Genomic DNA, 23,829 nt, shown 5'->3' with positions numbered 1-23,829 from the left:
CCAGGGAGTCTGGATTAGGAGATGGAAGCTGAGAGAGCAACAAAGTCTACCAGTAGCTAACAGCGGCTGATTTGGCATCAAAGGCCGAATAATTCCCTGGTTAAGAAGCTCCCACCTCACTGATTCCTTCTCTTCTTTTGCAGGAGATAATGTAGCACAGACTCCCCTGAATATCAACCCACCACAGACCCGTTTCCCCGACTTCCTTGACTGTCTTCCAGGAACAAACGTTGACCTTGGGACATTGGAATCTGAAGACCTGATCCCCATTCTCAACGATGTAGAATCGGTCCTCAACAAAAACGAGCCCTTTCTCACCTGGCTGTAACTGATAATGCAACGTTTTCTTTTCCTCCTAGCAAAACAAAAAATAAGGGCAGAGCATCCTCAAGCCTCTCAGTTAGCCATCCTTGGTGCCTTACCGACGTCTGCGAGACCCTTTTAATCAGTGAATCTCGGTCTAGATTTCACTGACAGTAACTTAAGTATGAAATATATAGATAGAGCTGCTTATATACACGCATCTATAACCTTTCCTCTTTAGTTACATATGAGCGGTTCTCTTTGTCTTTTGGTGCATAGCTGAACTTAACAGCCATCAGTTACACACAACAAAGTTTAGCAAATAATAAGAAAAGAAAATAAATCTGACCAGAAGAAGCTTTAGATTGTAAGAAGGCAGCTTAGTTCCAAAAATCCTGCACGTTATCAAGTTGAGTGCAGTTCTACAGCTGTATTTATGACAATAGTACCAAATGCTTCTCATCTTATATAACTTGAGCTTTAAAAATCATTGCATTTTTAAAAGTGAACTTGTGCTGTATGGAAAACAGATTTTTTTTGCAAATACACAAACAGTACTATTTGCATTTCCTCCCCACCTCACCCCCACAATATATTATTGAATGGTTTGTAGGTGAAATGTTTTAATTACAATTTTTTTTTTACACTACTACAATATTGTAAAATAGACCAGTTTGGTACTAATTGCTGCCATTTTATATATACACACGCACAGACATATATATATATAAAACACTAAAAATGTGATTATGAAAGTGTTTTCCCTCCTAAGAAGTACACTTTATATGTAGCTACTTAATATTCACTACAATTCTGCAACAGAACATGGTTTTCTCCCCCTCCAAAATTCAGGATAAAAATACGGCACAAGTTTGACACTTCTGAATGCAGTAAGAATTAATTTTGTAAAGCCTCATTATCTTCTCTTTATTTTTAGTAATTATTTTGTCGTTGAAATTTTAAAGAAGCTAGAAACAGGAGTCTCACGTTATATAAGTGATAAGTCAGCATCTATTTGTCAGCCTGGCAAAGTTGCTGAGGATTCTTTACCCAATGGCTTTTTTTTATTCTTGACTTAATGGGACACAAGGCACTATACATGTTGTACTCCATACCTATAATATTCATATATAGGGTTGCTTTATTAAAAACAGCTTGATATGTGGGACTGAGAATGCATCAAGGACTTCAATCTCCACTTCCCCTGAAATGCAAATGACGTCCTGAGATCCTTAAGTATTTTTAACTGATATTATTTATAATTATGAATTTTAAGCTTTTTTATATTGAAAAAAATCATCTTTTTATAGAAGGCATTATAATTCGTGCAAGCCTCTTAATACGCAATAGGCAGGGCAGGCAAGAGGCATAGCACTTTGCTGTGCATTAGTTTTAAGAGTAAGAAACCATTGCTGTAGCATACTAACCTTTGCCAGCTCATGCTGGCTGAGGCTGATGGGAATTCTAGTCTAAAACATCTGGCAGGCACCGGCTTGGCGAAGGGATGCTATAGCACAATGTTGGACAGTGGATGGGTCCCCTCTGCTCACCCCTCTCTTTGGACTAGTTGAAGAAAAAAGGCAGGTGAAATGGGTGGGGAGGTTGAAGTCGTCAGAATTTGGGCTTGGAAGGAGAATGGTTGTAACGGGAAATAGCAGTGCTGGAGTGTTTAGAAGTGCAGGTCGGGGAAACTGACTATATGTGGAACCACCACTGATCAAATCAATACCTGTGAATACTACCTTATGGGAGAATTGTTGCTTGAAGGTAGCTGATCTGACAGCACCAGGCTGGTTAGGTTTATTATTACTATTATTATTATAAATATTTTAAGATGTGGATGATGAAAGGTAAAAAGTTCATTATTTGACTCATAGAGCCAGGGTGGGTGAGAAGACAGGTAGAAAGATAGGCATTTGTGAGTTTCGTTCCTTTTAGCAGATCGTTGCACCCACAGAGTATATTTTCAGGTAATGGGCATTCCCTGTGCCCTTCTTTCAAAGGGCTTTTCTCTCCTTGGCTGGCTAACCATATATAGTTGGTTATTAACAAAGTAGAAAGCACATCTTCAAACACTGACCCTGGGTTTTCCTATTATTTATAGATATCGGCCATAAAATGCAAAGGCGGTCCTAAGGTGTTTATTCTCTTAGTATTTTTTTGGGGGGGGGGGCTGAAAATGCTCAGAAAGCAGACAATATCCAGGGCAAGCTCCAAATCTAATGTAAATCATTGTTCTCCAGTTAGGGGCTCTGTGCTCACTTACAATATGTGAAAACAACCCCATGGTTCCCTGCTGCATCCAAGATAAGATCTGGGGGCTGGCTTATCCATGGGGGTGGGGATCTGACCGCATAAGTTTAGACTTGAAAGACCAGCTCCAAATTTTCATTGGCCATAGGAAAAGGGGAATGGACTTCACGTGCCGGTTTGTATATCCAAAATACCCACCGACAATTTGTTTCAGGGAGTACAAGCTATGGAAATCCCCTTCGCTCATTTCCCAGAAAGTGTTCACATCTGTATAAAGCGGGGGTCAGGTTAGAGAAGGAACTTGGTGGCAGAGGAGGTCCTCAAGAAATTCCGGGTCAGAGGTTGCAACAGCAAGGATAATTAATGTATTGCTTTGTGCCATGGATACCATCCCAAAGATTATAAGGGAGGCAAAATTCAGGACAAGTGGTGCCATTTCTAGAACAAACCTCATTTAAAAGCAGCATATCCTGTATGTGAACCACATGGTATGCACCAAGGTCTTTCCCATTCATTTCTGTGGATGGGACATCTCCATCCCTGCATCCCTTTGACCCAGCAGAGCGAACTCCTCCATAGAAGTCGATGGAGATGTTCATTTTATTATTGGAGCACCTCCAGATCTTTGGACAGGGGGCTGTGAACATGGGAAAACCTGGGAGAAAGGAATTATGCTGTTCTTTGCTCCACTTCCCTCTTGTCTGAAGCAGCTGAAAGTGAAGAGGGGCACATTTTGATTAGGAAAGTATGCTTGGTTTAAGTTTGCAGTTCTAAGCACACTTACCTGGAAGCAAGTCCTGTGGAACTCAGTGGGGCTTATTTACTTTCCAGTAGACACGCTTAGGATTGTAGAATAAGGAGTATCTCCACTGGAGAGTTTAGAGCAACCTTCTCCATCCTCGGGGCTGTCAGATGTTTGCTCCAGTCATCCCTGAGCATCAGCCAGGCTGGCTGAGGCTGATGGGAGCTGGAGTCCTGCAGTGTCTGGAGGCCACCAGTGGGTGGGGGAGTCTCATTCAGAGCTATACTGTGAGAGCTGAGAATCAGGCCTGAGAGGGGGACCTTCTGGGCTTCTACAACCTCTGGTTTCCTGTGACTGTGATTTTAAAAGGCAGTGTGTGTTATGCTATGGTGAAAGCTGCAGTTAAAACATTAACTACTATTGTAAAACAACTGCCAGAAACTTGTTTTTTTAAAAAATTAAGTAATGAATCAAACGATAGTGAAGATTTTGAGGGGGGTGTTGTTCTAATATTCAGAGAAGTGTGTGTGTGTGTTTTAGGGATGGGGGAGAGAACAGGGGCTTTCATTGAAGCCCTCTTTTCAAATATTTTTTTTTAACTTTAAAAAAGGCTTGCAGACACAGGCAGCCTTGTTTCTAGTGGAATCTATTGTTAATTATTTGACAAAACGTTGACATGTGACTTTTCGCTTGTGAAACCCAATTTTAATTTTTTTTACACTACACTACTTGTATCGACAATGAACGGATATGCGAGTGGCACCGAGTCGATCCGAAAGGTCGAGTGACTTCATATGTAAATGCTGATTTATATGCAGATTGTGAGGTGCTGATTATAATTTGTCACCCAGTTGTGCTATTAAAAGCAGTGGTTTTCAAACGGCGCTAAAGGGAAGCCTGGGGTACCTTTCAGGAGCTCCTCAATGAGACCATAAGTAATGGTGGATGACCCAGCATGAAAGAGAGAAGGCCTGCCACCTTGCGTGTAGAGCCAACGCAGCGTAGAGGTTAGAGTGTTGGACTAGGACTCGGGAGACGAAGGTTCAAACCCCCACTCAGCCATAAGAACTGAAGAATTGTCCTACTGGATCAGTCCAGTTGACCATGTTGTCCAGAAAGCTGTTTTCACAGTGGCCAACCAGATGTCCACAGGAAAGCAAAATCTTGAGAGCAACAGTACTCTCCCCTCCAGCGATTTCCAGCAACTGGATTTCGGAGGCAGAACATCGGGGTTTGTAGCCACTGATAGTTTTATCCATGAATTTGCCTAAATTTTTAAAGCCATCCAAGTTGATGGACATCACTGCCGCATGTGGGAGCGGATTTTATAGTTTTAGCTTTCTCTTATCTTTCAACATTCATCTTTGTTGTATGTCCACAAGTGTTAGGAGACAGGGAGAAGCACTTGACCCCATCTACTTTCTCCATACTGTGCACTTCTATCATGTCACCTCTTACTTGCAAACTAAAAAGTCTCTAATGCTGTAACCTTTCCCGGTGGGATGTTGCTCCATCATCTTGATCGTACCGGCTGCCCTTTTCTGAACTTTTTCCAAGGCTTTCGAACTTTTCCCAACCTTTTTGAGGTAGCAGCACTATTATAATGGCAAGTTTCATTTCATTTCCTATTGACCTATTGGCATGGAATTTGCTTTCTTCACAGCTGCCACACACTGGGTCAACATTTTCATGGAGCTATGCACTATGAATCCATAGTCCTGCTCCAGTTCAGACCCTACGAGGAAATGCGTGAAATTAATACGTTTTTGTGCCTTTCCACTTGTTTACATTGAATTGCATTTGGCATCTTACCACGGAGGAGGAGTTTGGATTTGATATCCCACCTTATCACTACCCGAAGGAGTCTCAAAGCGGCTCACATTCTCCTTTCCCTTCCTCCCCCACAACAAACACTCTGTGAGGTGAGTGGGGCTGAGAGACTTCAGAGAAGTGTGACTGGCCCAAGGTCACCCAGCAGCTGAATGTGGAGGAGCGGAGACATGAACCTGGTTCCCCAGAGTACGAGACTACCGCTCTTCACCACTACACCACACTGGTGTGGAGTGGTCCTTTTGGAGTTCTTCACACACACACCTTTTTTAACCACCCTGAACACTTAAATATCATCAGCAAACTAGGCCATCTCACTTGCTCACTCCTAACTCTAGATTGTATATGATCTTTGGAGGACACCACTTCCTACATCCTTCCATATGGAAAACCTGTCCATCTATTCTTTCTCCCTGCTTCATAAGAGCTTAATAATAGCCATCTGGATCGGGTCAGTGGCCCATCTAGTCCAGCGTCCTGTTCTCACAGTGGCCGACCAGGTGCTTATGAGGAACCAGGGAGTAGAACGAGAGCCTTCTCCTTTCCTGTGGTTTCCGACAACTGGTATTCAGAAGCATTGCTGCCTCCCGACTGCGCAGATAGAAAGCCCAGACATCATGGCTAGTAGCTTCCTGTTACTTAACCAATTCCTGATCCACAAGGGGATTTTGCGTCTTATTCCTTGACTGCTAAGCTTGCTCAGGAGTCTTTGGTGAGCTGTGAAGCACCATGGGTGGCCTTAGGCCAGCCTAACCTACATCTCAGGGTCATTATGAGGGAAGCTTCTTGAAAGACAACTGGGATGGAAGGGTAGTCAAAAATTCAATCCTCCGTTTCCCTCCCCCTGTAACAGAGGGGTATTGGAGGAGTTCTAGGGTTTGTTCTCGGGTCATGTTAAGTGGCAATGAGGTCCAACAGGCCTAGTCTGTGCCCCGTGTTCACTGAGTTTACACCCTAGAATGTTTCCCCAAAATCCTCTGCAGCAACTAGGGGTTATGTAGCAGGTTTGCCAGAGTCCCTCAGCCAACGTAAAAAGGATTCCCTAAAGGCAGAAGTTTGAAAACCGCTGTACTAGAAGGTAACTATTGGGAAAGAAGGCTTCATGAAAACAAATGCGGTTTTTGTGTTGTTTTTTTAAGAGTTGGGTGGGAGGGACTAAGTCTCTGTTTTCAGTAAGGGAAATGGGTGGTGAAACACATGTTTCAGTTTTCTTAATACACTACATCCATGTTATGTGCTAATACTTTAATACTTTTTTATTTTATTTACATCAGTTTGTTATGCTATATGCCATCTTGTGTGAGCATTTGTTTTTCAATGTAGAATGATTTGCATACATAGCGTATGCTTCAAAATTCAATCAGATCAAACGGTTGTATCCAGAGTTTGGTTCTGGTTTTTCTTTTTTTTAAAAAAAAAATATTTCTTTTAATATTGTACAAGAAAAAAATAAAATAAAATAGAAATGGATTTAAAATTCCAATCTATGTACTTGTTAATGTAATGGCGTCCAGTCACTCTTGGGGATGGGGGTAGAACTTCATAGGAAACTCCCTTCTATCAAATCAGACCATTGGCTCATTTATCTTGGTATTGCCCTACCCTGACCGGCAGCTGCTGCTGTCTATTGCTACAGGCAGGTTTATTTCTTAACTACCTAGCGATGCCTACCAGAGATGTCCGGCATGCAAAGCCAACGAGGTCCAGTCCTTCCTTTCTCTAATTGAGCTTGTATATTGTGACTAGAAAGAAGACGAAGATAATGGTTCTTTCATTTGGCATGAAACTAGGTCTGCTACCTCTGTTTTAGCAACGAGAGCATGACGATTAAAACAATTGTCTGAAGTTTCTCCTGGCAGAGGGGGAAAGCATCTCGTTAATTTGTACGTGATGGGTTGCTATCATAAAGGCACAGAAAATGGGACTGGGAGAGGAGAGTTGGCAACCTAATATGTACTTAAAGAACTTGTTCATACTATTTTCTGTTTCCCTAATGCATCAAGACATGCCTGGAGATGGCTTTGTTCAAGCTGGAACGACTTCCGTGTGCTCTCAACAAGGTACATTCCCAGCGGTAGAACACTCAGGAAAGCGAAAAGCACCAGAAGATGCTGCCAAGCTAAAATTGACTTCATTTTTATTTATCACAAGAGGGCAGTACATTTCTTCCTTCCCAGCTGTATTGCAATTAAATGTTCAAAATGTGGCATTTCTGAGATCATTGTTGCTCAGATGATATTTCTGAGAGCATATTGGTGGCTCTAGGTTATTTGCCTTGTGGCACTGTTGTTGTAAATGGTTTTGCTAGCTGCCTTTGTGATTTGAGAACTTGACAGAAGTCTCTGACTACAGATGTTTGTGGCCTCAGATAACCCGGTTCTTAAGCATGCAAAGAAAACCTGAGACCTGACGGAATCTGCTTTTGAAGGCAACAGGCTTTCACCTTCCTGTTCAGGTCTGTTTCTGTGCTTTGCTTGCCAACTTGGATAGCTGCCCACATAACACGAATGCTGGAACAGATTAAAAAATGGGTTGCTTTTCCCCATTCTTCTGTAGAAGATGTTGGATATTCATGCTTGAGCCCTAGACAAGGAGGATGGGCTTTCTCCAGATATCAGATCTCTGTGGTCCACTTTGATGTTAGGCTGAGCAATCCCGTGTTGGGGGGGATGTGCGTGAAGTGACAGAGAGTCCCATTACTCCCAAATCCATGCTCCCATCCATCCATGCACCAGGCAGGGCAAGAATATTGTGTGTGTGTGTGTGTGTGTGTGTGTGTGTGTGTGTGTGTGTGTTGTCCCAGGAAAAGGTCTAGCAGATACTTGTTTTAAACACTACACCCCCCAATGAAACCAGTGTGAGGAAAGTAACTATCCCAGTTCTGGTTTGGCATAGATGGTGGGTTCAGCCCTGGAGCCTTTTGAGTGAATGAAGGGGCTTCAGATCCAGCAAGGCCACCTCCAATCTACTCCAAGATCAGCCAGTTTGGGGACCTACCATGGAGAGAAACAGAACTGGCAATACATCTGTATTGAACTTTCCATGCTCAGTGAGCCTGTGGTGCCAACAAAATTAGGGACCCAGGAACAGAGGCAGCTACCTTACACTGATTCAGATCATTGGACCAGCTAGTTCTGTATTGTCTACACTGACCAATTTGAATGGGAAACCAGGGTTGATGGAACTTCAGACTCAAAGTCATCATCCCATGAAGACACTGGGACTTGCAAGTAAACATGCATAGGTATGAGGTGCTCTCAGAAAGATGGATACCGAATGTCAGCAAAAAAGAAACCCGAGTCGCAACATTCAGAACACACACAAAGTTTATATCGAAAAAGAAAATTGGAAAACACTTTAATTATTTGCATATGATGCAGACAACCCCACCCCAGCACAAAGGTCTTAATATATACAGTGAAATATTTGTGTCACAGAATTGTAATTCCATGAGCATAAAATAAATCAGGGGCAATCATGAAAATAACATCAGAATTTGTATTAGCTGCTAATAATCAGCAGAAGCTCACAAATATGCTTGGCCAGAGCTGACAGCTTTCCCCCTTGGTTTTGCTCCCGTGTCTTCAAAGACGCAGAAAGCTGAAGCTTTCCTTCAGCACTTAAACCCTCATGCCAAAGAAGACCTCTGCTTTAGCATTTGGGGAACCTATGACCCTCCAGATGTTGTTGGACTGCTACTCCCATCAACTTCTGGCAGCATGGACCATGACCAGGGAAGACAACAAAGGACCATAGCTTTCCAATCCCTGTGCTATTTCTAGAAGTTCTTTGCAACGCTGCTTTTAGAAGCACAGGAGCAAGCCCAGAAATTATCTGGCAACCTTATGAGCAACAAATCAATTCAAAGGAAGGTTCTGTGCCTATAACAGACATGTCCAAAAGAAGGAGCAGCAGCAGCAACTTTTCTCACTGCAACACAGCTGCCTCTGCTAAACTTCTCCTGACATGTAGCAATCAGGAGCACAAAAGCCTCATTGGGATGCGGTGTATACAAATATTGGCTCTCTTGGCCACCCCAAGTCCAGTCAGGAAGTCTACAGTCATGCTTCAGTTCTGGAAGCATGGGGGTTGTCATCTTTCCACATGGCAAACAAGACTCAGCATAATTATAGCAGAGGTGGGAAACCTCAGACCTAGGAGGCAAACATGACCCTTCAGACCTCTTTCTCTGGCCCTTGGGACTCTGCAGGCCACAACCTTCACTGGGCCAGCTTCACACTCTCCTTTACTGTTTGTGCCTGGCTGGAACGTGCCCTGGACCTTTGACAAGGCCTCTTACTCGCCTGAGTAAAGGACAGAGGGGTGGCTGTAGAAACTGTACAAAGATGACATTTACATTCTTGACCCCACCCACTTTTGTCTCTGGCCCTCAACCCACTGTCGTTTGGCCCTCACAAGGTTACACAGAATAAAACATGGCCCTCAGGCTGAACAATGTTCCCCATCCCAGATTTATATTATAAGTGGTGATAGGGAGGTCAGTATTCATGTAAAAGTAACTCCCCCAGCTGGGGAGAAAGAGGAACAGGGAGATGCTTCTGGGCTGCCAACATTTCAAGGCCAGAAATTCTAATTTTGGGGTTGTATTGAAGTAGACAAAAATCAACTGGCTGGCTTTTCATTTTTTAAAAAGGCTGCCCAGGTCCTTACACGGCAACCCTAATTAGACCACTGCTCTTGCAAGCACCCCACCCAGCACCCCCCGTTCCCACTGCCTCTCCCTCACTGCAGTTAGGGTTGGACAAAGCCTTCTTGCAGTATGGAGGGCATAGCTGGGGGCAGCTGGGAAAGATTAAGCCTCTTTCCCCAGCTGCGGTCTCCAGGAAGATTTCTACCACGGGTCCAGCAATGAGAACTGGAACAGGCTAAAATGTCTTTTTAGGGTCAGGCGGACAACTGATGTGTCTGCATACATGTGTGTGTGGTTTGGTAGGGTTGGCCAAGAGGGAACGAGGTCCTTGGGCTGGACATTTTCTTCTCACCCCTGCTATATAGCCCAAACAGTTGCAAAACTCATTGGGAGATGTGAAGGGAAAATGCCGTCAGGGCTCTTTCTAACACCCTTCATTCTAGATGTGCTTAGCGTGTACTTGGCTTGGCCCATCATATCAAGGTCTGGCAGGGCATTTTCGGCCTTGTAAGAGGTGATTTCTGCAGTCTCTGTATATTTAAACTGCTCCATCTCCCTAAAAGAAAAGATAAGAGGGAAATGAATTCTTATACACTGGTTGACAAGAGTAAAGGCTAATCATCCTCATCCTCATCATGATATTTGGTCATATCTTTCATCCTCTATTTGGCAAAGCTAGGAGGAGCCTTATTTTGACACTTCTCAGTCAGCCTCCAGTTATGCTCCCATGCTGTTAAGTCTTCCGGCAGAGTTTTGTTTTTTGTTTAAATGACTGTTGAGAGTTTGCAACAAATCTGCTTGTGCATATTTGCTATTCCTCCCCAGCTTACACTTTATGCTTGCTTACAGTGAGACTAAACCACACGTGCATTTTAATGCCTATTCAACCGTTTTAGAAAGATCCTTTTGGAGCTCCTTGCAATCCCTTTTTGGTCCTTACCACCTTGGGACACTTTAGTGCCATTAGCAAACAGGGGCCATCTCAATGCTCACCCCTAGCACCAAGTCATTTAGAAACAAGGTGAAAAGCATGGCTGCAAATACTGATCCTTGGAGGACCCCACTACTCTCCTTTGGGAGAATTTTCCCATATGTTCCTGCTCTCTGCTTCTTGATCTTTAACCACTTACTGCTCCATAAGAGGACCTTGCTTCTTATTCCATGACTGCTAAATTTACTCAGGATGAGAATCCATCAGCTGAAGCTCCCAGCTTGTCCATAGTTTGGGCTCTTATGCTAGGTTGCCTTAAATTTATAGCTTTTTAATTTAAAGCTTTCTTTGGGTGGGGGTTACTCTATGCTCCCATAGTTAATTTGGAAAGTGGTGTACACATGACATTGGTGCATATTTATTCCGTATCTTTTCTGTTGTTCCTTATGAAAATTCTGTATTTTGATGAGTTTCCCCCTAAACCAGCCAGCCATGTGTACACAGCCCAAATCTTAAGTATACAGTGTATCTAATGGATCACCTCTATCTGAATGCATATTGACTTCATCAAGGGAGAAACATCTCGACAGTAAGAGCCGTGTGACACTGGAACAAATTTCCTAGCAAGGTGGTTGCTTGAGGTCTTCAAGCACAGGACAGGCAATTGCTTCTTAGGGAGGCTCTAGCTCTGGGTTTTCTCCATCAAACAAGGGGTTGGACTACATGGACAAGACCCCCTCCAACTGTTAAATGACGGATAAGTCTGCTTCCCATATAAAGGTCCACAGTATGCTGGGAATTAGAGAACAGCTTGTTCATCCCCTCCTTCCTTGCAATTTCAAGGCTATGGGAGACATATGGGGAACATTTTGTGCATTTGTTTGTATTGGAAAATGCATAGTTAATACTAACAAACACCATAGGTAGGGCCGGCTCTATCATTAGTAGAAAGGGGTGGGGAACCTCCACTTTTTTTTAGCTTCATGGGCCATATTTTAATCAAGATTGGCCTTGCGGGCCATATTTGACAGTTTCGCAGGGCCATCAATCACATGTCACTAAAATGGAGGAAGGAAAATTGTTTTATCACGGGCTCTGAATTAAACAACGTCCTGCTTCAGGAAAAGGGTTTCACTAAATCCTGGTTGAACTGAGCATAATGTAAACAACCACCACCCCAACCAGGAAGCAGGATTTAATCCCCCCATTCATCAGCTGTTAAGTGGGGGGGGGGGAGTTAAATCCTGGTGCCTTGGCTGCATGAGTCAATTCCCTGTGAGGAACTGGCATGCACAACTTAAGAACTGAAACTCATCCTCTGCCTGTGGACTGTCATCATTCAGAGTGATGCCAGCTGATTGACAAGTGGGTGATGTTTTGAAGGGGGGAAAGGCACTGCAGGTGAAACTAGGATCCGTGTGGGTCAAGACTGGCCTGCAAGCTAGAGTTTCCCTACCGCAGGGGAAGTGCGAAGTAAGGTCAAATGGTTGGTTGGGTCAGCTTCAGTATGTCTACTTTGCCTCGGGCAGCAAAATGTCTTAGGCCGGCCTTGAGTGTAAGCAGCTGGTTAGCCCACTTGGCAAAGGGGGAAAGGAACCAGGAATGCTCATACATGTTGCTACCAACGAAAGCATCTTACCCCACAGCATCCACATTTACAGTCCCCGCACAGCGTTCCGAGGAGTCCGTTGATAACTTGGATGCCACACAGCACCAATTGAGCTCCGCTCATTATCAGCAGCAGAGAGAACAGAGTCAAGTTCCAGGGCACGATGGACTCTGGAAATGTGCAGTCTTCCCATAACTTATGGTCCGTCAGATACTCCCTGTGCCCGAAAAAGAAGGTTTATTGATTTTCTATTATATTTCTGTCAGTAAGGCTATCATTGTGAGGCAACACCTGGCCAGCACTTTCAGAAATGGACAAACCTCTCAATTTAGCTGTCAGTTTCTCATATTCCCCCCCCCCCCCGGTCAATCTTTAATTCAGCACTCCACATTTCTGCAGCAATTTTTTCTTAATCCCCATGAAACTCCTTCAGCGTTTCAGTGCAAATTTCCCCCGATAAACACATCTTTGTACAGTATTCAGTTTCTCCTAATATAAACATTTTGGCAATACGCTTTCCATACCATAATGCATTCCTATATGCTATTTTCAAGCACGTATGCTTTTTATGCACACTTTCCTGTAAAATATGCATTTTTGTACACATTGTTTGCCTTGGAGAAGTGTGCTGCAAAAAGAGAGAGAGAGAAGTGCGAATTTTGAAGGATAGCTGCTTTAGTTTGCATATTGTTTCAGGATATGCAGAATTAAGTAGTTTCTCATTAAAATGCAAGCAAATTGTTATCCTGTAATATTCAGCAGTGTGTCATGTGTCTTGGGTAGGTTAAAGGAAATAAGAGGCAGGTTGCACTTCGAACGGAGACTGAGAGACACACAAATAAGTGAGTTCTGGATTCTGGAAGTATTTGGGGTGCTGGCTGTCTCTCTCTGACATGGGAGCAGTGAACTTTGGCTGTTTAAGCTGTGCCTCAACTAGACTCAAGCAGTACACTTGTAAATGAAAACAATATATATATATTAATTGGGAGTAATGCTCCAATGATTTCCTCTCATAGGAATCCAAAGCTGGGTAAGCACTGCTCCTCTGGAACTTCTTGCCACCTATAGGAATGGCTCGTTTCACCCTTGCACTGTAAAAAAGCCACTCAAGGTGCCTTACAACTTCAAACACTACAATTTATGAAACAAGGATGGAAGAGACACAGGTTTTGCTGTCTTAAAATGTTTAAAAGCATTGGGTGGTCTCTAACAAAGTAGCCCATGACAGAACTTTCCCTTCCTCTCCTCATGTGCCCTTTCAGTCTGTTCCTCAACCTTCTGGAGCAGACTTATGGGGAGGGGGGAAAGAGGGCAGATGGGGACAGGAGAGGAGAAGTTCCACTGTGCAAGTAAACATCTAGTGGAACCATTTTATGGATGCCGCCCATTGTCTGCTTCTTAAAATACAAGCCAGGTGGAATAAAATAGTCTTTAGTAACTAACCGGTGTGGGGAGAAGTGAAGGTGGGGGCCAGCTGCAAGGCATTTCATAATCTTGAGTGCCACCACTGAAAAGGCTCTGCTGACTTTATCCACCCAGACTATGAGGAAAACTCCTACCGCCAGTCCGAAATGTGATTGCTCAGCCTTACAAGTTGCTCTTTGGAACACTGATGGTTGGAGGCCATCCAGCGGCTCATAATATTTGGTAAGCCCTTTGCTGCAGAATTTATAGATCAAGACGAGAAAGCAACAACCCTTCCAGTAGAGATGGAGAATCTATCCAGAGGTTGAAAAAAAATCTTACCCGTTCTCAAAGGGATACATCCAGGTGCTGTTTGCTACCTGACACTTAGGGCCTCTGTTCATGGCGACAGCCGACACAACAAAGCTGTATGCAGCCCCCACAACTCCAACTGCCGCAAATATTACGGAAGTAAACATCTGCCAAGAACGAGCAAAAGGTCAAAGCCAAAGTCCATCCTAAAAATCCATCTGGCATGTTTGCAGTTTCGATGACTCACAGATGGCGCACAGGGAGGTGCATCAGAGAGTCACCTTATCCAAATCCACAGACTTCTCCTAATCCTGTGGGCAGGAGTGAGTGGCTCAAGCACCAACCTCCTGGCACCAGGAACACCAACGTCTCTCCTGCTTATCAGGAGATAAATGGTGTCGGGGCCAGGACTATGCGAGTGGAATGAAAGGAGTGGCACCACCTGTGCACACGCACAACCCTGATCTTACCCCTGCTCCCCCCACCCCCTCAGTAAGTGGCATTTGTGCCAGTCCTGTTGCTGTGTGTTTCCACCTCACCAGACCAGCTTCTGCCCCTTGCGAATCCTACGCTGGCAGAAGTCACAAGTGAGCTTCTCAACCCTTTGGCCTTGAGAGAGTCGCTTCAGTGATGTTAAGAGTTTGGATTTGATATCCCGCTTTATCACTACCCGAAGGAGTCTCAAAGCGGCTAACATTCTCCTTTCCCTTCCTCCCCCACAACAAACACTCTGTGAGGTGAGTGAGGCTGAGAGACTTCAGAGAAGTGTGACTAGCCCAAGGTCACCCAGCAGCTGCATGTGGAGGAGCGGAGACGCGAACCCGGTTCCCCAGATTACGAATCTACTGCTCTTAACCACTACACCACACTGGCTCTCTAAGGGCCAGCCCTATAATTAGATAAGAGTAAGGCAGCCGCCTCAGGAGGCAAATGCTAGGGGTGGGGTGAGGAATGGCAGCGAGATGTTGGAGGGCATTGCTTTTATACTTACCGCAAACCTCTTTCCACAACCTTCATTACCACAGCACCCGCAGCAATCGTTATTCTTAAGACCCAGGAAGACTAAAGCAGGAAATACCATCTGATGACAACAGAAAATGCACTTTGAGGCTCGGTCGTTCCTAAGATCACTGTATTTCTTCTAAAATGTCTACCGTCTTTTTCCAGACCCAGCATTTGCATCTGGCAGGTCTACTCTCAGAGGAAGCAGCAGGATCACTGTCGTGCAACAGTGGAATCCTCACCAAATTTCATTTAGGTATCGGTGCCATGGGACTTACTTCCAAATTTTACAAGGTACAAAGCTCAGCTGCAAATGTCTCCCAGCACCCAAAGAAGTAATTTTAATTAAGAAACCTCAGCTGTATTGGCTACTGCTGTAAACTAAGTAATGCTGGACTGGTAGGAATGTAAGACCAGGTCACCTGAAAGACTGTCTCAGGAAATTCAACTCTGTGCCCAAGAATATTGTAGGGTGGTGACCCCAAAACAGGCATTTTCTGTCATTGTCCCTGTACTATGGAATGCCCTTCCCTCTGCCATAGACAAAGAAACAACCATTCGTTGCTTCAAACCTCTAGGAAAGACATATATTTTTGTCTGACCCATAAGATCAGACCCTGATATTTGCATTTGAATACCCCAATTTCTTGCTTTTATTTATTTTCATGTGCTGTTATACTACTCTTTTACTGGTTTTATTTTGTATTTTTCTTTTAATGATATTGTTTATTGTTTTTTATGTTTTCCATCACTTAGAAAGATCTTTAAAATATTAGCATATAAAAGCTTTCAATCAATCAATCAATCAATCAATCAATATCCATTCATCAATCGAAACACTGGTCTAATCTCGCAGAGCAATGCTTATGGACTTATCAGAGGCAATCCAGCAGTACATGTCTGTCTTGTTTTTAACATAATAGGCAAGTGGTCTACTTTCGTAATAGACCATTCAATTCGTTTTCAAGTTAATCTGTTTGAATTTCCAGCTTGCATAGTCAACGCATTGGCAATCTAATTTCCAACACAGACTGTCCACCACACCTATAGTGTAGTCGGATTTCTGCTCACTGTAAAGCTCAAGGCAATAATAAAAAGGAGAAGAACATAGTGCGTTGTCCTACTCACCAGTACACCAGAACCCAAGATCCCTCCAAAGTACCAAACTTCATCTGAAATATGGTCACTGGTTTCGACCTCTCCTCCGGGGAAAAACAACAAAATATTAGCAAGGGTACATAGCACGGCCAGAGGAATGAGAGTACCTCCAAGGCACTTTGCACACCCTCCACAACACATGTTTCCAAAACTAAAGCGCAGGCACCACTAGGGAAGAATGAGCAAAGAAATAAAACTTTCCCTGGATCCCTTTAGTATTGAAAGACAAAAATTTCTTGGTTTATTTTAACCCAATCCACTTGTGTCTCCAATTCCCACTTGGTACGGTCTCCTTCACAGGGGTTGCAGTCTGCCAGCTAACTCGTGCTCTGATCATTTATATGCCGACATTGTCATGATCTCATTTTTCTGCATCTCCCCTCCACCCCCCAAATGAGATTACGTCCAGAACCACCTCTCATCTTGCCATGACAACCAGATACCTCTGTTAATATTTTACTAGCATGGACAAGACAGCCAGTGGCTTGGAGCTTGATTATTGGAAAATGCCCTTTTCAGGGATGCAGACTTATTTTGGATGATGTACTTTGACCCTCCGCCCCCTCCCTTAAATGCTTAGTCATGGACTTAGAAAATGAACAATTCACCAGTGTTTCATTGCATCGCCAAGCCTAGGTGATTTCGTAGGGAGTCCCCAATAAGTTTGCATGGGTGAGTGCCCTGATAATGAATCTATGCTACCTTGAGAGTAAGAACAAGATAAAAGCTGTAAATCAAACAATGCATGACTTTCAGATGAACCATGGAAATTGTGTAAGCGAGCAAAGTTTGGTCATCATCATCTCTGCAAGGTACAATAGCCATTTTCTGTTGGAAAGCATTCGCTCTAGGGCAACCTGCTAGAGGCGATGGATAGAACCAGGCACAACACTATTCTGGTATAACTAATTCAGAAAAGGATGCTATGATTACTAAAACCCAACATAGGTTTCTAAAATAAAAAGTCATGCCAAGTTTCTTTTTTTTGATAGGGATAGGGTTACATGCTTGGTGGATCAGGGGAATGCTGCAGATATAGTGTATCTTGATTCCAGCAAGGCTTTTGGCAAAGTCACTCATTATATTCTTGGGAGGTAAAGGTAAAGGTCCAGTCGTGACTGACTCTGGGGTTGCGGCGCTCATCTCCCTTTATTGGCCAAGGGAGCCAGCGTACAACTTCCGGGTCATGTGGCCAGCATGACTAAGCCGCTTCTGGCAAACCAGAGCAGTGCACGGAGACGCCGTTTACCTTCCTGCTGGAGTGGTACTTATTTATCTACTTGCACTTTGACATGCTTTCGAACTGCTAGGTTGGCAGGAGCAGGGACCGAGCAACAGGAGCTCACCCTGTCGCGGGGATTCGAACCGCCGACCTTCTGATTGGGAAGTCCTAGGCTCTGTGGTTTAACCCACAGTGCCACCCGCATCCCTATATTTTTGGGAAGAAGCTGGCAAAATGTGGGCTGGATGAGGTAAGTGTTAGGTTGATTTGTAACTGGTTGACTGACTGAACCCAAGCAGTGCTCATGAATGGTTCCTCATCATCCTGGAAAAAAGTGACAAGTGGGGTGCCACAGAGTTCTGACCGAGGCCTGTTGTTCTTCAGACTTTAGAAACACCTTGGATGGAGGAATTGAGGAAATGCTAATCAAATTTACAGATGCATCAACAATGTGATGCAACAGCAAAAAAGCTAATGCTATTCCAGGCTCCATCAACAGAAGTATCGTGACCCAATCAATGGAAGTCATGGTCCCACTTGTTTCTGCCTTGGTCAGACTACACCTGAAGTACTGGGTCCAGTTCTGGACACCACAATTTAAGATGGACATTGACAAGCTGGGATGTGTGCCGAGGAGGGCGACCAAATTGATCAAGGGTCTGGAAATCATACCTTATGAGGAACAGTTGAGGGAGTTGAGTATGTTCAGCTTGAAAAAGAGGAGACTGAGAGGGGATATGATAGCCCTCTTAAAAACTCTGAAGTGTTGTCAGATGGAACCAGCTTGTTTTCTTCTGCTCTGGGGGTATGATTACAAGAAAGGAGATTCCGATTAAACATCAGGAAGAGCTGTTTGACTGTGGAACAGATTCCCTTGTAAGGTGGTGGACTCTCCTTCATTGATTATTTTTAAGCAGAGGTTGGATGGCCTTCTGTCATGGATGCTATAGCTGAGATTCCTGCATTGTAGGGGATTGGACTAGATGACCCCCAGGGACCCTTCCAACTCTACGATTCTATGATAGGATGGAAGCATGGGGCAGCTTCACAAATGACACCTGCTGAAATTAAAGGTGTAGAGACCTTGCCTTCTTTTGCATCTGGCCACAGGCTGCCCACCCATGACATGACATGGTATTCTGTGGACTAATCTGTAGTGAATCTTTCAGATGATAGCTTTTAGCAGACTTGATGGGGCAAAGACAGAAAAATCACCACCTGCGGCGTACATGCTACATTACTTTGTTCCACTGCCACCTCGTCAAGGGTTCCACAGGTGTTTGAAGCAATACAGAGATCTGTGAAACCTGTTTTCTAGAGATGAGGGCTGGTTGAATGCATACACCCCATGAAAAATGATGGCCATTTCATACGTGCTTCAATTCTCTGGGGGCAAAAGTAGCAAATTGCATCCTATCTTTCAGACCCTCCCTCAATGCTGTTCTCACCACCTTGATATGTGAAAAGAGCAAAACATCACCATATATAGTTAGAGTAAGGTTGCCAGATTTTTTTCAATGAATCCAGGGACACTTTTCAACTTCAATGGATTTTGTATGGGGACTGATTTGTAAATCTGGGGACTGTCCCCGGGAAACGGGGACATCTGGTAACCTTAAGTTAGAGGTCTCCCTTTTTGTATACTAGCTGACAATATCGATCAGTTCTGCTGTCTTGGAACTGTGTGGGGAAGAGTCTGCTGTAAATCATAATCATAATGTGATTATTGGGAGGTAACAATGTGTTGTTTCAATCTTTGCACGGTTTTATCTCTTGCCTGCAGTGTTTTTTTTCTGGGGAGGGGACAGTGACGCAGGGGTATGCATACCTCTTAACATTTTGTGAATCTAAGTTTGGCCTCATTGAGGGGCAGTATTTCAATGTGAGTAGGAAAACGAGAGTACTCCTAAACATTTTTTAAAATAAAAAAGCACCACTTGCATGTACTTGGGAATCAATTCCACTGGCTGTATGAAATGTGTGGAATATTAAAACCCAAGGCCTTGTTACATGATACTGGATAGTGACCCATTATAAACATTAGATAAGGACAAAATGGAAAACACCCACTGATTAATGCATGAAGCATATATACTCTGATAAGGATAAGTGCTTTCTGATAAAGCAGAAAGGTATCTTCAAAAGATAGCAAACAAGCAACAGTGAAAGTCGAAGATCAGTGCTCTTTAGGTAACATTAAATAATGGTTGGGTGAACTTTCTAAGTCACTTTTCACCAATGGCTGTGCTGGTTGAGATGGGGGAGAAATTTGTTCCAGTTCGTGTTTAAAAGCAAATTTATCAGACTTGCACTTTCCAAAACTGTGCAAGCAGAAACAAGAGTTATCCTTTGAAATTTGCACATATCCGAATTTTGTGATGCAGTACTCCAACCAATGTTTACACACATGGGGGAAATGTACTTTAATGTACAGGGAAATATCATCGGTTGATTCCCATTTTATTGTGTTTGCTCCCAAGAATACAACCGTTTTTTTAAGGTCACAGGCCTCACTGCAACAAAGCCCAAGGAGACTTTCCTGAGGTTTGTAAAGTAGATTAGCAGATACGTTTATACTAAAAACGTTAAAGATAAAGGTAAGGGGACCCCTGACCATTAGGTCCAGTCGTGACCGACTCTGGGGTTGCGGCGCTCATCTCGCTTTATTGGCTGAGGGAGCCGGCGTACAGCTTCCGGGTCATGTGGCCTGCATGACTAAGGCGTTTCTGGTGAAACCAGAGCAGCACACAGAAACACCGTTTACCTTCCCGCCGGAGCGATACCTATTTATCTACTTGCACTTTGAGGTGCTTTCAAACTGCTAGGTTGGCAGGAGCAGGGACCGAGCAACAGGAGCTCACCCCGTTGCGGGGATTCGAACCACCGACCTTCTGATCGGCAAGTCCTAGGCTCTGTGGTTTAACCCACAGCACCACCTGTGTAAATGGCCACAAAGACTTCAGTACAAGAAGCCTGCATTTAGAAAGCTATGATTCATAAATGAAATCATGATGCACACTCCCTGCCCTGTGTATTAGTTCTAGATATTTAATCTGCTGCTGTGGTCTTCCCATCCTGGCAGCCGACATCGATCAATACAGGAAACCTCCCAAGAACTTCCAGCTTTGACCCTGTACATAAATGATGAGGAATGATATGGTTGCTGATAGCCTGCGATGACTCCCTGGCCACGCCTGGGAATGCCTGTAAACTTCCAATGACATAGGACAGAATGCATGCTTAGAAACCCTGCTTGGAAAACACATTGCCAGTATGACGCAGTTCTCTTAACCACGTCTCTGGAAGTTAAAATGAGACCTTACTGGGGGTTATTTGCAGGTGGGATTCAATCACACGCCAGCAAATTCAGGCTTCGCAATTATAGTGGTTGAGGTCTTGCACAGACAAACCCGCTTCCAAAAGACCGGACTTCTTACAATTAACTATGGGGAAATGCACTGGAAACTGCGGGAAAACACTTGCTTTGATGCAGCATCATCTAGCTTCCTACAGTCAGAGTGAATCATCCTTAAATAGCAAACATCATCTGATCTCCTTGGGAACAAATGAAGATGAATGCTCAATAAGCAGGTTCCCTGAAAGTCCCCTAGGAAAAGCATGGAAGTATCTAGGGTAGTGGGGACGCGGGTGGCGCTGTGGGTTAAACCACAGAGCCTAGGACTTGCTGATCAGAAGGTCGGCGGTTCGAATCCCCGCAATGGGGTGAGCTCCCGTTGCTCAGTCCCTGCTCCTGCCAACCTAGCAGTTCGAAAGCACGTCAAAGTGCAAGTAAATTAATAGGTACTGCTCCGGCGGGAAGGTAAACGGCGTTTCCGTGTGCTGCTCTGGTTCGCCAGAAGCGGCTTAGTCATGCTGGCCACATGACCCGGAAGCTGTACGTCGGCTCCCTCGGCCAATAAAGCAAGATGAGTGCTGCAACCCCAGAGTCGGCCACAACTGGACCTAATGGTCAGGGGTCCCTTTACCTTTTATCTAGGGCAGTGTTTTTCAACCACTGTTCCGCGGCACACTAGTGTGCCGCGAGATGTTGCCTGGTGTGCCGCGAGATGTTGCCTGGAGGGAGGCGGGCGAGTCGGGCGGCGAGAGGCGGGGCAGCGGCGGCGAGGAGAGGCCGCCCAGCGCGGGGCTCTCGCCGTCTGCCTGCCTGGCTGCCTGCGAGCTCGGTGGGCAGCGCCTCCGTCCGCAGCGCCCGCCTCGCGGCTCTCATTCCCTGCCCCTGCCAAAGCTCACCCAGCCAAGCCGCGCTCTCCTTCCTGCCTCGCTTTGCTGCCTCCTCCCCCCCCACCCCAAAGCTTGGAGGTTCCCCGGCGCCGACCCGCAGGTTTGACCCCCTTCTCACACCTGTTCGCGCTCCTTGCACGGAATGGGGCGGATGGGGAGGAACGGGGCTCGCCGCTGCCTCCGCTCGCCCTCCCCCCTCCGCCGGCGGTCCCGCGATTCTTGGCTTTTTGGCGGTTGGCACAGAAGGAAGGCAAGGGGGAGGGAAAAAAATTGAAACTTACACTTTCGTGCGTCCCTCCCGGCGTGACGCTGCGCGCTGACGTCACGGGGCTGTAATGGTGGTGTGCCTCGAGATTTTTTTCATGAAACAAGTGTGCCTTTGCCCAAAAAAGGTTGGGAAACACTGATCTAGGGTAGTAGCCACACCACCAATGTGGGTTATGTTATAATGGTGGCTTTCTTCATCCCTATGGCTCACAATTTCTAGTCTCCAAAGCTGCCGAAAGAACACATTGTCCTCTGTTCTTTGCTCCTGTGTGAACCCTTATTCCTACGTTCTCTTTAGATCCTCTTTTACTTCACCACCCTTTTCTCTGTCTCTCCTGTCCATTCTTCTTCTCAGGCCCCTGCTTCTTATACTTGGTTGGTATCCATCTGTCTCAGGAGACAGTGGAAGAGTGCGCCTTTGGGGGTGAAGTCAAGCAGTTGGGAGAGTTGCAGTGCCTGCCATGGTTGTAGAGACCAATAAAGGAGAGGCGTGTTTCATTGCAGCTGGGGTAAATGAAGGCATCCAGTTGTGCTGATGCAGGTGTACCGTGACGTTACTTCTTTCTGCACTCTTCCCAGCCATTGTTCCTCCTCTGACCACTGCTGTAGATACACAACCTGACGCATTGTCTCCAGGTGATGTGGTTGTCTGCAAGCGATTCCCACATGGTGGGGTTGATGTTGCCAGCCTTCATGTCACGTTTGCACACGTCTTTGTAATGCAGAGTTGGTCTGCCAATGGGCCTGGTGCCTGAAGCCATCATCCCAAAGAACACATCCTTGGGGATCCTGTCATCTTCCATTCTGTGGACATCAGCAAGTCATCGTAGACTTGGCTGAGACAGGAGTGTGAACATGGAATGTGGGCTTGGGAGAGCATAACTTTGTTTGAGACTGTCCTGTCATGTGATGCCCACATGATATAGAACAAGTGGAAGGCATTGAGGTGTTGCTCTTGACAGCTGCAAGCTGCCCATGACTAAGTAGTGTGCTCAACATGCAAGCCTGGTAGACCTTCATCTTGTTCTTGGATGTTAACATCACATTCACCCGTATGCTTTTGGAGAGGTTAGCCATTGCCATAGCTCTGCCCTTTAACTATGCTCCTTTCAGACACCCCCTCCCCGCCCCAAGCACACACTCTGGACAGATCATAGAACTGTATTATGGTCCTCTGTGCACCAGAAGCAGTTTAGTCATGCTGGCCACACAACCTGAACATGGACAAACACCGGCTCCCTTGGCCTGAAATGTGAGATGAGCGCCACACCCCATAGTCTTATGGTCACTAACTGCTCGGGAAGAGTAGTTTTTCAAGACTCAAAAGAATTAAAAATGAATTAAGGGCCACAATGTCTCTAGAGAGGTTGTCTGCACTGAGCATTCTGTACACTGAAAGTGACAAACTGAGAGAAACGAATTGTGATGAAGCTGTGGATGATTTTGCTATGAGGAAGGCTAGGAAAACAAAACATTTTAGCCTTACTGTATTTGATGGTTGTAGTTTACTTCTTAATATGTATTTTAAAACTGACTTTTTAATGACAGCATAGATTCTAAAAGTGCCACACTGCCAGGTAATCATGGTCATGTTATTTACACTTCCCAGGCAATATAATTTGTAAACTCAATGTGTGGGTTTTTTTTTTAAAGAATAACATTACAACTTCATTCCCCTAAAAAGTAATGCTTATTCCACAAAAGGTTTACAAAGTTCAGTTATTGCAAAAGTTTTTCAGTGTTAATTTTATGCATTTTTAAAAATCACAATGGTATTTAACAATAACACCTTACGTCCTTTAGAGGAGAAATTGAGAATCGTAGAATTTTAAATACCCATCATCATCTTTGGCTTTGTTTCATTTTCTTGTAGTCGTGAGGGTGGGGGATTGGGAGAGGCCTC

The 23,829-nt window shown here is 44.7% G+C and overlaps 2 protein-coding genes across 2 annotated transcripts in view; one reads left to right on the top strand and one right to left on the bottom strand.

Annotated features, from left to right (window-relative positions):
- Positions 1-6,611, top strand: part of WWTR1 (WW domain containing transcription regulator 1) — a 95,073-nt gene extending 88,462 nt beyond the window's left edge. The window contains exon 6 of the mRNA XM_083504464.1: positions 144-6,611. Within this exon, the coding sequence (XP_083360590.1) occupies positions 144-328 (185 nt within the window). The 3' untranslated portion in view covers positions 329-6,611. The remainder of the gene's footprint in view (positions 1-143) is intronic.
- A 1,857-nt stretch (positions 6,612-8,468) lies between these two features.
- TM4SF4 (transmembrane 4 L six family member 4) lies at positions 8,469-16,584 on the bottom strand. The gene is made up of 5 exons (XM_083504620.1): positions 16,166-16,584; positions 15,027-15,116; positions 14,066-14,202; positions 12,350-12,536; positions 8,469-10,335 (listed from the first exon to the last, which is right to left on the bottom strand). Exons 1-5 carry the CDS (start codon positions 16,334-16,336, stop codon positions 10,318-10,320), a joined length of 603 nt encoding a protein of 200 aa, XP_083360746.1. The 5' UTR covers positions 16,337-16,584; the 3' UTR covers positions 8,469-10,317.
- Between the last annotated feature and the right edge of the window lie 7,245 nt (positions 16,585-23,829).

This window comes from Podarcis liolepis, assembly GCF_965112155.1.
Source record: "Podarcis liolepis genome assembly, chromosome: 5".
Lineage (NCBI taxonomy): Eukaryota > Metazoa > Chordata > Lepidosauria > Squamata > Lacertidae > Podarcis > Podarcis liolepis.
This window is presented reverse-complemented; position numbering and strand designations above follow the sequence as displayed.

Coding starts and splice junctions, on each gene's coding strand:
- TM4SF4 (XM_083504620.1), bottom strand. CDS start 16,336: ATGTGTTGTGGAGGGTGTGCAAAGTGCCTTGGAGGTACTCTCATTCCT. Junction 15,117..16,165: donor TCTTGGGTTCTGGTGTACTG/GTGAGTAGGACA, acceptor TGTTGTCATCAG/ATGGTATTTCCTGCTTTAGT. Junction 12,537..14,065: donor ATGTATCCCTTTGAGAACGG/GTAAGATTTTTT, acceptor TTTCGGGCACAG/GGAGTATCTGACGGACCATA.